At 43.3% G+C, this 12,476-nt stretch overlaps 1 protein-coding gene across 4 annotated transcripts; it reads left to right on the forward strand.

Annotated features, from left to right (window-relative positions):
* Positions 1-161: 161 nt before the first annotated feature.
* DAGLB (diacylglycerol lipase beta) lies at positions 162-12,193 on the forward strand. Of its 4 annotated transcripts, none has more exons than XR_013922862.1 (16): positions 162-424; positions 981-1,132; positions 1,425-1,599; positions 2,258-2,519; positions 3,623-3,748; positions 4,714-4,841; positions 5,844-5,970; positions 6,327-6,410; positions 6,847-6,924; positions 7,331-7,411; positions 7,509-7,636; positions 8,110-8,178; positions 8,277-8,349; positions 8,869-9,122; positions 10,489-11,043; positions 12,021-12,193. XR_013922862.1 is itself a non-coding variant. In XM_080353784.1 (16 exons), exons 1-15 carry the CDS (start codon positions 330-332, stop codon positions 10,688-10,690), a joined length of 2,034 nt encoding a protein of 677 aa, XP_080209910.1. In that variant the 5' UTR covers positions 162-329; the 3' UTR covers positions 10,691-10,708; positions 10,817-11,995. The 4 variants fall into 4 exon arrangements, 3 of the variants coding, with proteins under 3 accessions (XP_080209910.1, XP_080209909.1, XP_080209911.1); XM_080353784.1 differs by lacking the exon at positions 12,021-12,193 and having other exon boundaries at positions 10,489-10,708; positions 10,817-11,995; XM_080353783.1 differs by lacking the exon at positions 12,021-12,193 and having other exon boundaries at positions 10,489-11,995.
* The last annotated feature ends 283 nt before the right edge of the window (positions 12,194-12,476 follow it).

Genomic DNA, 12,476 nt, shown 5'->3' on the forward strand with positions numbered 1-12,476 from the left:
GGCGGGGCGCGTTTCCAGCGGCCGCTGCGCACGCGCCCGGGAGAGAAGCCGCGCCTTGCCCCGCCGGCGCGCGGAGCGGCGGGAACTGCCAGCGCGCGTGCGCGGTTTAACCCGATCCGAGGGGCGGGGCGTACGTCCGCAGGGCAGGTTGGGGCGCCGCGTGGTGCGTCATGACGTCGCTTCCCCGTGACGTACCGCCTGCCCCTGCTGGGCGGTGTGGCCGGCGGGAGCGGGCGGGCCCGGGGGCCGTGGGGCGGGGGCGGCCCGTGAGGGCGGGGCCGGCGCAGGTGCTCGGGCGCCCGTGACGGAACGGCGGCGCGGCCCGCAGGATGCCGGGGCTGGTGGCGTTCGGCAGGCGCTGGGCTATCGGCAGCGACGACTTCGTCCTCCCGGGGGCCTTTGAGCTCTTCGTCAGGCTCGTGTGGTGAGGCGGCGCGCGCGGCCGTTAACCTTGCGCGGGCGGGGCGGGGCGGTGCTCGGCGCCGCGCCTGGGAGGGGCGTCCGCGGAGTGCCGGCCGGGGTCCGCGGAGTGCCGGGCTGTCCCGACCCGGTTGGTGACAGCCCCTTGTGTAATGGCATCGCGCAACAGCATCTCTGCGGTGTTGTGTGCGCGCGGGACGGAGCCACCATCGCTTCCGTGTGTTTAATCGCTGCCTGGTGCTAACTAACGTGGTTTCGTTATTCAAGAGTTGTTATGGTGATTCCTGTGTTTAGATCAGCGCAGATTCTTCGGGGTCTGTGGAGATGAGTAGCACCGTAAAGAGGAGAGTCTATTGCTCCGTCTGCCAATGGCTTTGTTGTAGTTACTGCCCAGTGCCCCGTAGTCATTTCATTCTGACAAATGCCTTTTATAACAACTCTCCTTCTATTAATCTTTGTGCAGTGCTTTAATTAAGATGGAAGTTACTTATCAGTTCATCACTTTGCAGGATGCACCTTTCCCTTCCAACTATAACTTTTGTTATCATACTTTCCTGTAGGTGGGTTGGCATTCTTGCTGTTTACGCCGTTCATAAGGGGCAGTTTAACTGTCCTGGGGGAGGATTACTGCACAGCTACTTGCTCGTCCTCCTCATTCTCCTGGCTTCTATAATATGTGTGTTATCTGCTCTTGTATACATCAGTATGCAAGGTAAATAATAATTATTATATTTATATTTATCTGGTAGAATCGTAATATATTTTTTTAACCTGGAGTTAGCATTAGTAGAATAGATTCTAAGAATCATGGCTATGAACTCATTGTAGTTTTTCTTTTCTCAGCTTCAGTGATAGCTTTCCATTAGTATGAAAACAATTTATAGGTTCAATTAAGTTTCTTACTTTCTGTAAAGCTCACAGAGTTCACACATCTGGGTAGCATTTTATGTACGTAAGATGCATTAATAAACAATTATTGTATTAAATTCTCTCTGTAATTTCAGGAACAATTTCTAATCCAGGCCCAAGAAAATCACTTCCCAAGCTACTTTACATTCGCCTAGTTCTCTGTTTGCCTGAATTCTTCTGGGCAGTTGTAGGAGCTGTATGGGTGTCAGACAGCAGTGTGCACTGTGAGAAGACTGTGATAAATGTTATAATTGGGACAGTTATTGCAAGGTAAAGGTACTTCCCCCCAAATCTAAGCTTGATCGTGTACATGAAATGGAAAAATACCACTTACATGTTTGTTGGATGTGTTTATTGAAGGCTTTTCCAACAGTTGGAGACTTTGATATTCCTTGTAAATTATTGTAGTTTCTCTGTCAAGTACTTTCATTTTGAAAGGAAGAGAATTTTTGAATCTAGACAGCTAGAATGAGTTGGTATCCTTTCCTAAACAAGCCTGAGTAACTTGTCTTGAGAGAGCACACGTGCTAGAGTGAAAGACAGGAGGTGAAGATCAGAAAGGGTAAGAGGGATAGATGGGAATGTAGAAAAATGGATAAATGTGAAGAAGGTAGTAACTCAGTCACTTAACTGGCAGTGAAAAATGGAGCCTTCACACATCTGGGTTTCTGTTTGCAAAGCACAGGGCTGTGATTTTGAGTTTGGTGCCGTGTGTGAAATGAACTGACAGCCTTGTTCTCGTGCCTAGTGGATTGAAAACCCGATAGCAAAACATGCACCCTTAAGGCGATAACAGATAGCGTTTATACAGCATTTCATAACTGACTTTGTTTTCTGTCTGTCAAAATCTAGAGTTGTATTTTCTTGCATACTTGACAAGTATCTGGTTTCACCTTTTTTTTTTATGCCACTTGCTTCTGTTTTGCAGCTGGGTTATCATCATCTTTACCGTCATCGGAGTTGTAATCGTCTTTGATCCGCTTGGGGGGAAGAAGACGTTTTACCTCAGCGATAGCCTAAATCGGAATCTGGAAAGCAGTCAGTCAGGGCAATTGCTGTATAACATGAAGAACACCGCCACCAGAGTCTGGGAAAAAAGAATCAGGTTACTGTGTTGTTGTATTGTGCAAGACGATGACCACCGAGTGGCTTTTACAAGTATCGCAGAGCTTTTCCGCACCTACTTTTCAGTAAGATGGAAAGCTTTTCTTTGTTCTGTTCTGACTAACTCTGAATTTGCAGACATTGCAACACACATGTACCTTTGTTCAGCCAGAGGTTCCTGCTACCCTATGCCTTGAAGTCAGGTTTTGAATATACCAATTTCAAGCTTAAGAGCGATCCCATATAAAGTACACAACACTGACTTTTCTCCTCCTTTTAACAAAGGTTTCTCTCCTTTCACAAGCGTGGAGGGAGGGCTGTGAGAAAACAGTATTCTCCGTAGGCGAGTGGTCAGGAGAACAAGGGTGAGGTTTTTTTCCTCAGTATGTGAAGATCCAGGGGTTTTTTCTGCTCACGATGAGTAAGGAGCCATACCCACAGCGAGGAATCAGACAACTTTCTGGCTGTTAAAATAATGAGATGCACAGTATGTTAAGGCAACTCTCTCATTCTGAGCCACTTTGGAGCACGTACGAGACTAGAGTGTGCACATGCAGGAGGTTGCTTTTTGGAAAAGAGTCTACATACTGTTGATCGAGCTCAAATTCATGTCACCTACTGCTCGGGCAGTTGGAGTTCCATGTTGACTTCGAAATCTGTCCATGATATCAAGATGAGTAGTTCTTGTTTATTAAGCGGCACTTGGGCGTGCTGATGTGTAGCTACAGCCTCCTCAGTGGTTTATAGGGTGAAGGATGGAGGGATGACTGCCCCAGGTAGTTGAATAAAAACCCTTCAGCCTTCTCCCATGTAAAGTCCTTCTGAGTTGCTCTCAGTATAGAGGACTTTGCACATAGAGCTTATCACATAGTGGTGTCAAACAGTGATCAATAATGTCTGGACCATTGTTCGCTATATGGTCAAGCTAGTCTTCCATCAGGTATTCTGTTAAATTATGAAGTTTATGTGTTTAGAATTGTCATTGGTCTTACTGAAGAAAACATTCAATATGTGCAGAGGGGTGGGAGGTTCGATGCTGTTGTGACCTCTGTTTCAAGTGTGCATTGTCTCTGAGTGAAATGTATTTTTAGGACTGAAAAATAGAATTTCTTGTGCATTTCCTAGCAAGATAGTCTTGCTATGCTGAGATGCAGCATGGTTTTAAGCACTCTTTCATTTCTTTGTATAGGACACTGATCTGGTGCCAAGTGACATAGCAGCTGGTTTGATTCTGCTCCATCAAGAGCAAGATAAAATGGAAAATTGTCCAAAAGAGCCTGAAGAAGTCCTGTGTCATTCTCCATCATCTCTTGTGGTAAGATAGTGTTGTTGCAGTCTCTGGTGCAGTTACTTTAGGAGAGGGTGCCAGATCAAATTGAAATGCAGTTCTTCACACAATGGTGTTTTAGTTTTGGTTGGTTGGTTTGTTTGTTTGTTTTTTAACAAGAACTAAACACTACTATAAAAATTTACAACTATTTAAATTCTTAATACATACAGTGGAAATATTTTGATGATTTTGCGGTCAAGACATTTCTCTACTTTTGCAAGTAGGACATATAAGAACAGGGGATTAAGTACAAAAAGGAACCATTTAGGACATTTGATCATTGTTGAAGAGCTGCGATAGAAAGGGAACAGAGAGAAAATTAATATTTAGTACTATTTGCATAAAGCTGAAATGCTAGTCTTCTAGTATTGTGGTCTGTTTAAGTTATGTCTACTGCAAATATCCAGACAAGATAACAAGCAAAACCAGGTTACAGTTTGCTAATTGATTTTTGCTAGTCTTCTGTGGTAAAATGCCTTGGTAAATTCTTTTGTTCTCTATTTCATGGAAGTATATAATTCTACTTCAAGCAATTTCTATCAAATTCCTTTTGAATCAAGCCAATATGATGGTGTCATGCCCTAAAAGTCCTTGCCAGAGAGATCTGCTACAGACTTCTTAGCCATTCCGTTGACATAACCTTAAGTAACATATTGAGTGAATGTTGTTTTCAGTATTGAGCTTCTCAGTGTATAAGTATTGAAATAAACTAATTTAATGAGAGCTTTTCAAGATTCTTGAGCTGTGTAGCTATGTAAATAAACAGTCTTTTTCCTGGAGTATGAGCAACTAGTTTTAGTTCCTCTTAGACCTTGATGTTTTCCTTTTGGATAGTGCATATTTAAGCATGCCTTGATTTTCACTAGTCTGTGCTCAGGTTTTATTCTGGGGCTGCCTAACACACCTTTCTTTCTCTCTCTCCTTTGTTTCCTTTCCATGTGTCCTTTCAGACAGATGATTTGGATGTTGAGCTGGAGAATGCTGCTCACTACATGCTGTTTGCTGCAGCTGCTTATGGCTGGCCCTACTACATATACACTAGCCCCTTTACTGCACTCTGTAAGCTCAGTGGTGACTGGTAGGTTCGATCAAGAACTTAAAAACACATCACTTGCTTTTAACTAGCATTACCAGAAATAAAATAACTCAATAGCACTATTTTTGTTGCATTAAATTTGATCACTCTTGGGTGTACATAAGCTTGACTGGTAGAGTTATCTTTCACAATTGCAAACATCAAAGTAGAACCAAAATTCTAACATCTTTCCACACTCGGAAACAAATCAGCTTTTGTTTAAGAAAAGTTTTTGATTGAGCTAAAAAAAAAATGGTTTAACAAAATGACAAAGGAAGAATGGGAATTAAACTAAACGTGTTTTAAAATGAGGCTTTTCTATATATACATATATGCCTTTTGGGCATATATGTATATATAGAAATAAAAGTGTATCAGCAGTTTTCCCTGTCTTAAAGTTACCTGTCCCTGCATCCTCCATTTTACTCCCTTTACTCAAAAAAAAAAAAGGTTTACAGTCAGTATTGAAGTATGCATAATGCTGTGTAGGATTACTGGATACTGCAGTGACCACTGACATTTGTGACTGTAACCATGGTTTTCTTAATTAGTAACATGAAATTCTTTAACGTACTGAAATAGAAGTGACTTGGGCAGGGGAAAATATCACATAAGACAATGCAGAAAACATGAGATAAGCCTGCTGTACAGAATTTGTTTTGATTTTCCTTTTTGTTTGTTTGTATTCTCTGTCAGTGGCCTGTAGTCTTAAGAATTCTTTTCTTATTGCATTGTTTGCTCTGCTGATAGTCCTGTAGCAACCGTGTATTTGCCAGTCCTTGACCTGAAAATGTACGGCATGCTGCTCAAGCAAAACCAGGTTTGTGGGCAGAGGGAACACCTTGTACCAGACTACTGGTATTACTGAAAACAAGTTATTAAAAAAAAAAAAAAAGAACATTTGATTCCTGGCAGAAATCTTCTGCAAATGTAACTGAGTTTGATTCCTTGAAAGGAAACCTAAAAAATTTGAACATGAAAGTTTTTCTCTTCTGTGTTTGTTAGTTGCGGAAATAGACCAACAGATTCTGATATAACTGGCAGTGATCGTCATAACTTTCACTTTGGATCCATCCTAAAAATAACAGGACTGCAGTACAGAGACTTCATTCATATCAGTTTTCATAACAAGGTAAACAATCTGGACAGGCATTCAGCAAAAAAACTTAGTGATTAATTCAGTGAAAGTGAGGGGTGAAGTTTCTACTTTGCCTTCGGCATTTATAACATGCAAAATGCAAAGCTAAATCAGGCCCTGAAACATTCAGTTCTGATTTGTTTTCTAATCTAAAGGAACAGCCACAAAACCATTGTCATAAATCTGTCTCAGTATTGCAATAAAGGCACTTAGAGTAACTTGATAAGAAAATAATTCAGTTCCTTTCCATAATGCAATAGAGTTCAATAAGAGAGCTTTCAGAAGGTGAGAACATATGCTTACTCTTAGAAAAGGTTGGTGTCTTTACTGATTACATTTCTCCCCTCCAGATCTATGAGATTCCATTTTTTGTTGCTTTGGATCACAGAAAAGAAGCTATTGTGGTTGCAGTGAGAGGAACTTTGTCTTTTGAGGTATCTTCCATCTGATATATCTAATTAGCTTTATAGAAATGAGTGAACTAGTTTTTAGAGGTAATTGTGTTACACTGGCACATGTGAAAACCCACAGGTCAGTCTGCCAGGCTTGAGCTGTAAATCCTCCAGTGCCTGGGTGTTTAATACTCCCTGTGCCAGTGCAAGAGAGTGTGGAGGATGGGCAGCGGTCATTCCTATTCGCTCTGAGTAGAGGTGCATTCCTAATGTCTGTGTTTGCAACTTGAAAAGAGTTGCTAAAATCAGAATTGTGACCACCGTGTATTTTTGCTGGGGTGGTGGTTTATGGTGGGTTGTGGTTTGTTGCTGACAAACTTGGAAGTCAGCTTGATGATGTCCCTGTGACAATGTTGAGCGCAGAGCATGAGCCCTGAAGCCCTGCAGAGAGGTCTGACAGAAGCTGTCTTGTTCACAGGACATCCTCACTGATCTGTCAGCGGACTGTGAAGACTTGACACTGGAGGATGTTTTAGAGAACGGCTTTGTGCATAAGGTGTGTGTGGTCTGTGGCTGTTCATAAATCCTCAGCAGTAAGAAAACGATAAGCACCTTGCAGCCTTTAGTTAAACAGGAACAGTATTCTCCTTGTGAGACGGATTGCATAAGTTATTTCAGTGACTTGGTTGTCACATCAAATATTGCCTTCTGGAACTGCAAGGCAGAATTTGTGATCCTCTTGTCAGACTTTATATCCTTCTTAAAAATTCCAAATACGTTTTAACCATTATGTACAAGATTGCTTGTTTATAACTAGACTTCTGTCAGGAGCATGTTAAAAGAGAAGACCAGCTTTGCAAAATGAGGGTCATTCTGTGATGGTGTTGTATTTGAAGTATATATGAATCACACTTCACATTAGGTAACATCCTTCTCTTCTAACTTTCAATGCTGTCTTATAGGGAATAACTCAAGCTGCAAATTACATCTATAGAAAGCTAATAAATGATGGAATTTTAAACCAGGCTTTCACGACTGCTCCAGTAAGTTGCCTTCCAAATAATTTTGTTTGCCAAAAGAATTACACAAAGCTTTTTTTCTGCGTCCGTCTGTGTTTCAGGCTTCTCTTTCTGTCCACAGGAATATAAACTTGTGATAGTTGGTCACAGTTTGGGTGGTGGAACAGCTTCCATCTTGGCAGTCATGCTCAGGAACTCTTTCCCAACATTAAGATGTTATGCTTTTTCTCCTCCAGGAGGGCTTCTAAGGTAAGAAACTTGTGTTATTTGGTTCTGTGTCTAAGATGTGGAAGTCTTCAAGTTAGTGGACAAAAAGGTTAGATGATAACTCTGAGCTTGACTGTGTTAAGAGTTTGTTTATACATCCTCTACTAGAATTAGATTTGCTCCATTTTAGTTACAGTTGAGTTCTTGGGGGAATATTACAGAATGAAATATTTATAGTGAATTCTGTCAGGTAGTATAATTAGAATTTAAAATAAATGTTTTGGAAAAAAAATGTTCACCTGCCTAGTCTAGCTTGGCCTGTTTGACGTCTACATGTGCTGTTACAGTCAGCATTGAAGTGACCCTGTGACAAGCAGGTCTGAAAGCCCACTGAAGAACTGATTGCAAACGCTGCTGCTGCTGCCACAGATTGTGTTTTTATTGAATGATAACAATCATCATAAAAATGTCCATATCTCTTTAGTGTATCTAAAGTGTATCATTTCTTTTTAAAGCAAATCTCTTGCGGATTACACTAAGCACTTCATTGTTTCAGTCATTGTTGGGAAGGACCTTGTTGCAAGGTGAGATGGACATGTTTTTAAGGTGTTCTTTCAGGAATGCATTAGATTGCAGAGAATAGGAGGCTTTGCTTTACTTTGTTCTCTGTGTGTTTAAACAGGTTAAGCATGCCCAACATGGAGGATTTAAAGAGGAGAATAGTGAGAATTGTGGCAAACTGCAACAGACCCAAGGTAACCAAACGCAGTTCCTGGTTAAAAGTCAGTGGCATCGTTAGCTGCGTTAAGCCCCAGCTTCCATGAAGTGACAAGTGGTGTGTGGATTTTTGATTTTAATGTTGAGAGTTACAATTGTGTTTTGGAACAAAAGTGTTTAGTTTTAATCCAGCAGTATTTGTGTTAGTCTCTTTCTTGTTGGAAATTAAGATTTGTCAAGACCTGGACGATATCTGTGCACAACATCCAAGACCTGAAATTATCTGTTTGCTAGCTTTGCTGATAAAGGAAAATCTGGTGAAGATGGGAGTTTTCCGTAGTGCTACTAGTAGCTTGGGTTAGATAGTGGTGAAATAGATATTGCTGTGGGGAAAATTCAGCAAGATTTTATCAAACAAAAAGTTTTGGGATCATGTGCATAGAGTAATTTTTAATCTTTTAATTGTAGTTTCAGATGATGTGCATGCAAGCACGCAACTGAAATAAGTTACCTGAAGAGATTCCAAACCTCAATTCGACTGTTTTTTCTGAATTTAGTACCAGATATTGCTGCGTGGGTGTTGGTATGAAGTATTTGGAGGGGATCCAGATGACTTCCCAACCGAGCTGGATGGTAGAAACCAAGATGCCCTCACGCAGCCACTTCTAGCTGAGGAGAGTTTAATGGTTCGTCGGTCACCTTCATACAGCGCCCTCGAGGATGAATCACATTTAAATTCACCGCCTCAGTATCCTCATTTGTATCTTCCTGGGAAGATTATCCATATTGTAGAAGAATCCAGCTCTAAGAGGTAAGTAGAAAAATGTCTAGTTTTCCTAAAATCTACTTAAAGCTACTTCTCACTTTCAAAGTCCGCGTTTCCAGCTCCACGTCTCCAATACCCGTCTTTGGTTTTTAGGCATTAGCCAGCTTTTCAGTTTTTATTTTGTGCCTCCTTGCTCCTTCTGTTTCACTTGCAGCCCTGGGAACTGTTTCTCTTTGTGCCTCTGTGCCTTATTCTGCCCATACGTAGCACGTGCTCAGCTGATGAGTTTAAACAGTAAGACCGTTAAGTTCAGCTTTGGCACGTGGCAGCTCCTGCCTGAGGCTGCAGGTCGTGCAGCCTCATGTCCTGGCAGTGGTGAAGTGATAACAAATCGCCAGTTACTGGGTAGTCACATGGATATGGAGGATGAGGAGGAGGCAAAATATTGCCTGTGTGGCCATGCAGCCTGTGGCTTCCTGGCCTGTGCTGCTTTCTTGTGGATGCAGGAAGGTGAGACAAAGACAGCAGAAAAGCTGAAACTGCTGGAAAGGTGAGGATTGGGGACTTTGGGGGCAGTGTTGTGTTTAGGGTTTGTTTGTTTGTGTTTTGGGGGTTTTTTTGTTTGCATTTTGTTGATGTTGGGTTTTTAGACAAAACAGCTCACAGGCTAGACAATACCTGATGTCCTCATTTCATTCTGAAGCTGAAATAAGCATCTGTAATTTGCACAAGACCATCTTGCAGAATAAAAAAAATGCAACTTATAGAAAAGGGAAGAAAAGGGCTCGAGAAGAAACACACTTTTCCCCTGGCTTTTCAGTAGATTAGTATTTTATTTAAGCTTCACATCTTTACTGTTTAACAGTTTTAATACTGGTTTTACAAGTTCGATAGCACCTGTGACCTGGCAGGTTTTCTTGATGGCTGCTCCTCTACTTTACTGAGTCTGTTTCTTTTCCTTCATTTACTCCACAGCACAGCAGTAGTTAATCATGTTTTTGTCTTAACTGGACTAACACACAAGAACCCTCACCATGTACCTTCTGTAAAATAAAATCCAAAATACATCATATGGGCAGCATTAAATCTAGTGTCTAGTCTCCTACTGTGACTTACTCCCTGAATTTGTCACTAACCACGTGAATATGCAGCACTTCCCCGGCTCCCCTTCGCTCGGGCCGCGCGCCGCGTTCTGCGAGCGGGACGAGTCGGCTGCTGCTCTCGCGGTGAAGGCGCAGCCGCGTGTGCCCCGTTCTGCCCCCCGCGGGGCGCCCAGCCCGGCGCTGCGCCGTGCCCGCGATTCCGGAGGGAGAGCACCAGGCTCCAGCTTGCCTGTTCCAGGCGTGGCACTGAGCACCAGTTCTGACAGTCTGAGCAGTTGTACCTGTGGTGCGTTTTGTTTGTTTTATAGGTTGTGCTCTTCAGATATTAAATACACGGCAAGATGGTCAAATGAGACAGTCTTCAGCAGCATTTTAATAAGTCCCAAAATGGTAACAGACCACATGCCAGATGTTGTGCTCAAAGCTCTCAACAGTTTGTCTCAGGAACCTGGATCTTGTATTTCTTGTCAAACACGAGAAGAATGTAACACCAATTTGGTACAACCATAACTACAAGAGGAGTTGTGGGTGGGTTGTTTTGGTTTGTTTGTTTGTTTGTTTTGTTTGTTTGTTTGTTTGTTTTGTTGTTGTTTTGGGAGTTTGTTTTGTTGTGTTTTTTTGGTTTTTTAATTGCAGGTTTCAAGTATTCAGGACTCATTCTGCTTTCATACTGAAGTGGATTTCAATACTTTTTTCATATTGTATAAAAGAAACAAGGGTACTTGTGCCCTTGCCTCTGCAGCAACCTTGAGTAACATTTATGCTGAAGGTTGAGGTTTTACAGAATGAAACAGCACAAGGTCCACCTGCGCCTGTGTACGCCGTCACGTGAGCGGCACGGCTTCAGCTGAATACCTGACACAGTGAGTGCACGAGGACAGCTTGGCCTACAACGCAGAGCAGAGCCCGGTCCGACCGTGAAAGAAATATTAAAAAAAAAAAATCCTGGTCTGCTTCAAAGTCACTTCAGCGTCTCAGCGCTGCGACCGATCCTGGCAAAGCCAGGAGGTGACAGGAAAGGTGCCAGGAGCGCAGTGCTGCGCTGCGAGAGGCGGCTGCAGCTCCGCGGCAGGCGAGCGGCTCTGCAGGAGGAGCGCGGGCAGGAGTGCAGGCAGGAGCGCGCGGGCAGGAGCGCGCGGGCAGGAGCATGCGGGCAGGAGCGCGGGCAGGAGCGCGTGAGCAGGAGCGCGCGGGCAGGAGAGCGCGGGGGCAGGAGCGCGGGCAGGAGCACAGGCAGGAGAGCGCGGGCAGGAGAGCGCGAGCAGGTGCGCGCGGGCAGGAGCGCGGGGGCAGGAGCGCGCAGGCAGGAGCGCGGGCAGGAGCGCGCAGGCAGGAGCGCAGGCCAACTGCCCACGGTTCTGAGCGACTGCTCCATTTTTCTTACAGATTGTGGTGGTATCCTGGGGCAGGGAGTGTTGTGGTTAAATGCTGCTTAGATACACATGTGCAATATTCTTTAATCTACCGGTATTTTTTTCTGTTGTTGATCAACAGGACTACTTTCAGTGATTCTAAACTAAACTATTAACTACTTAATGAGGAGAAAATAAAAAAAAAGTTTGTGCTCTGGCATCATCATCTCCAGCTCTGGCTACCAGGAGCACTAATCTAACTCTGCCAAAAATTTATCAGTTGTACTGATTTTTTAAAAAGTGGATTCCTTTGTTTCTAGTGTGTATTTTAATTTTTTTTTCTTTAAGGCTCAGCAGCATTTCTTATTAAAAAAATGGTAAGAAGTAATATGAAGTGGTTGAAAGTAACTGTGTGGATGTTCTTCCTGTGATGCTTACTATGGAGACAAAATAAAACGCCCTGTAACAACCTGTCTGACTGTGTTCAGGTACACCGGGTGAAATGCGAGCGCGTCTCTAGGCTGTAGCTGTTGGAAGAGCTGACGCTGTGCAGCACGGGGCACCTGCTCCCTGCAGGGACGCTCAGCTGGGACAGAGGGCACAGAGCATGACTCTCACCTCGCAGGGCTAAAATCTGAGGCAATAAGCAACAAACTGTGCTGTGCTCGCACCATCATTTTACAGACTGATAAAGTAAGCAACATTTTTAGAGGCAACTACATAAGCGCTTTTGTTTGCATACCATAGAGGGAAACTTTTTTTGTTGCCAGCAGTGACAAAGCACTGCTGTCCGCAGCAGCTGGAGCTTGTAACAACTCCCGCGATAATACCAGGCCTCTGAAGAAATGGTGCCAAGTACTGTTTTAATTCTGGTTTTTAACATCGGGTCACCATGGAAAGAGCCTGTGTTTTGCACACCCTGGAGGAGTCAAGTACCCCAGAAC

The sequence above is a fragment of the Nesoenas mayeri genome (assembly GCF_963082525.1).
Source record: "Nesoenas mayeri genome assembly, chromosome: 15".
Lineage (NCBI taxonomy): Eukaryota > Metazoa > Chordata > Aves > Columbiformes > Columbidae > Nesoenas > Nesoenas mayeri.

Bases quoted from the DNA above. Each gene is read 5' to 3' on its own strand.
- DAGLB (XM_080353783.1), top strand. From the start codon at position 330: ATGCCGGGGCTGGTGGCGTTCGGCAGGCGCTGGGCTATCGGCAGCGAC. The intron at 8,179-8,276 runs GTGAGATGGACA...GTGTTTAAACAG, and splicing joins GGGAAGGACCTTGTTGCAAG to GTTAAGCATGCCCAACATGG. The intron at 9,123-10,488 runs GTAAGTAGAAAA...TTTGTTTTATAG, and splicing joins GAAGAATCCAGCTCTAAGAG to GTTGTGCTCTTCAGATATTA.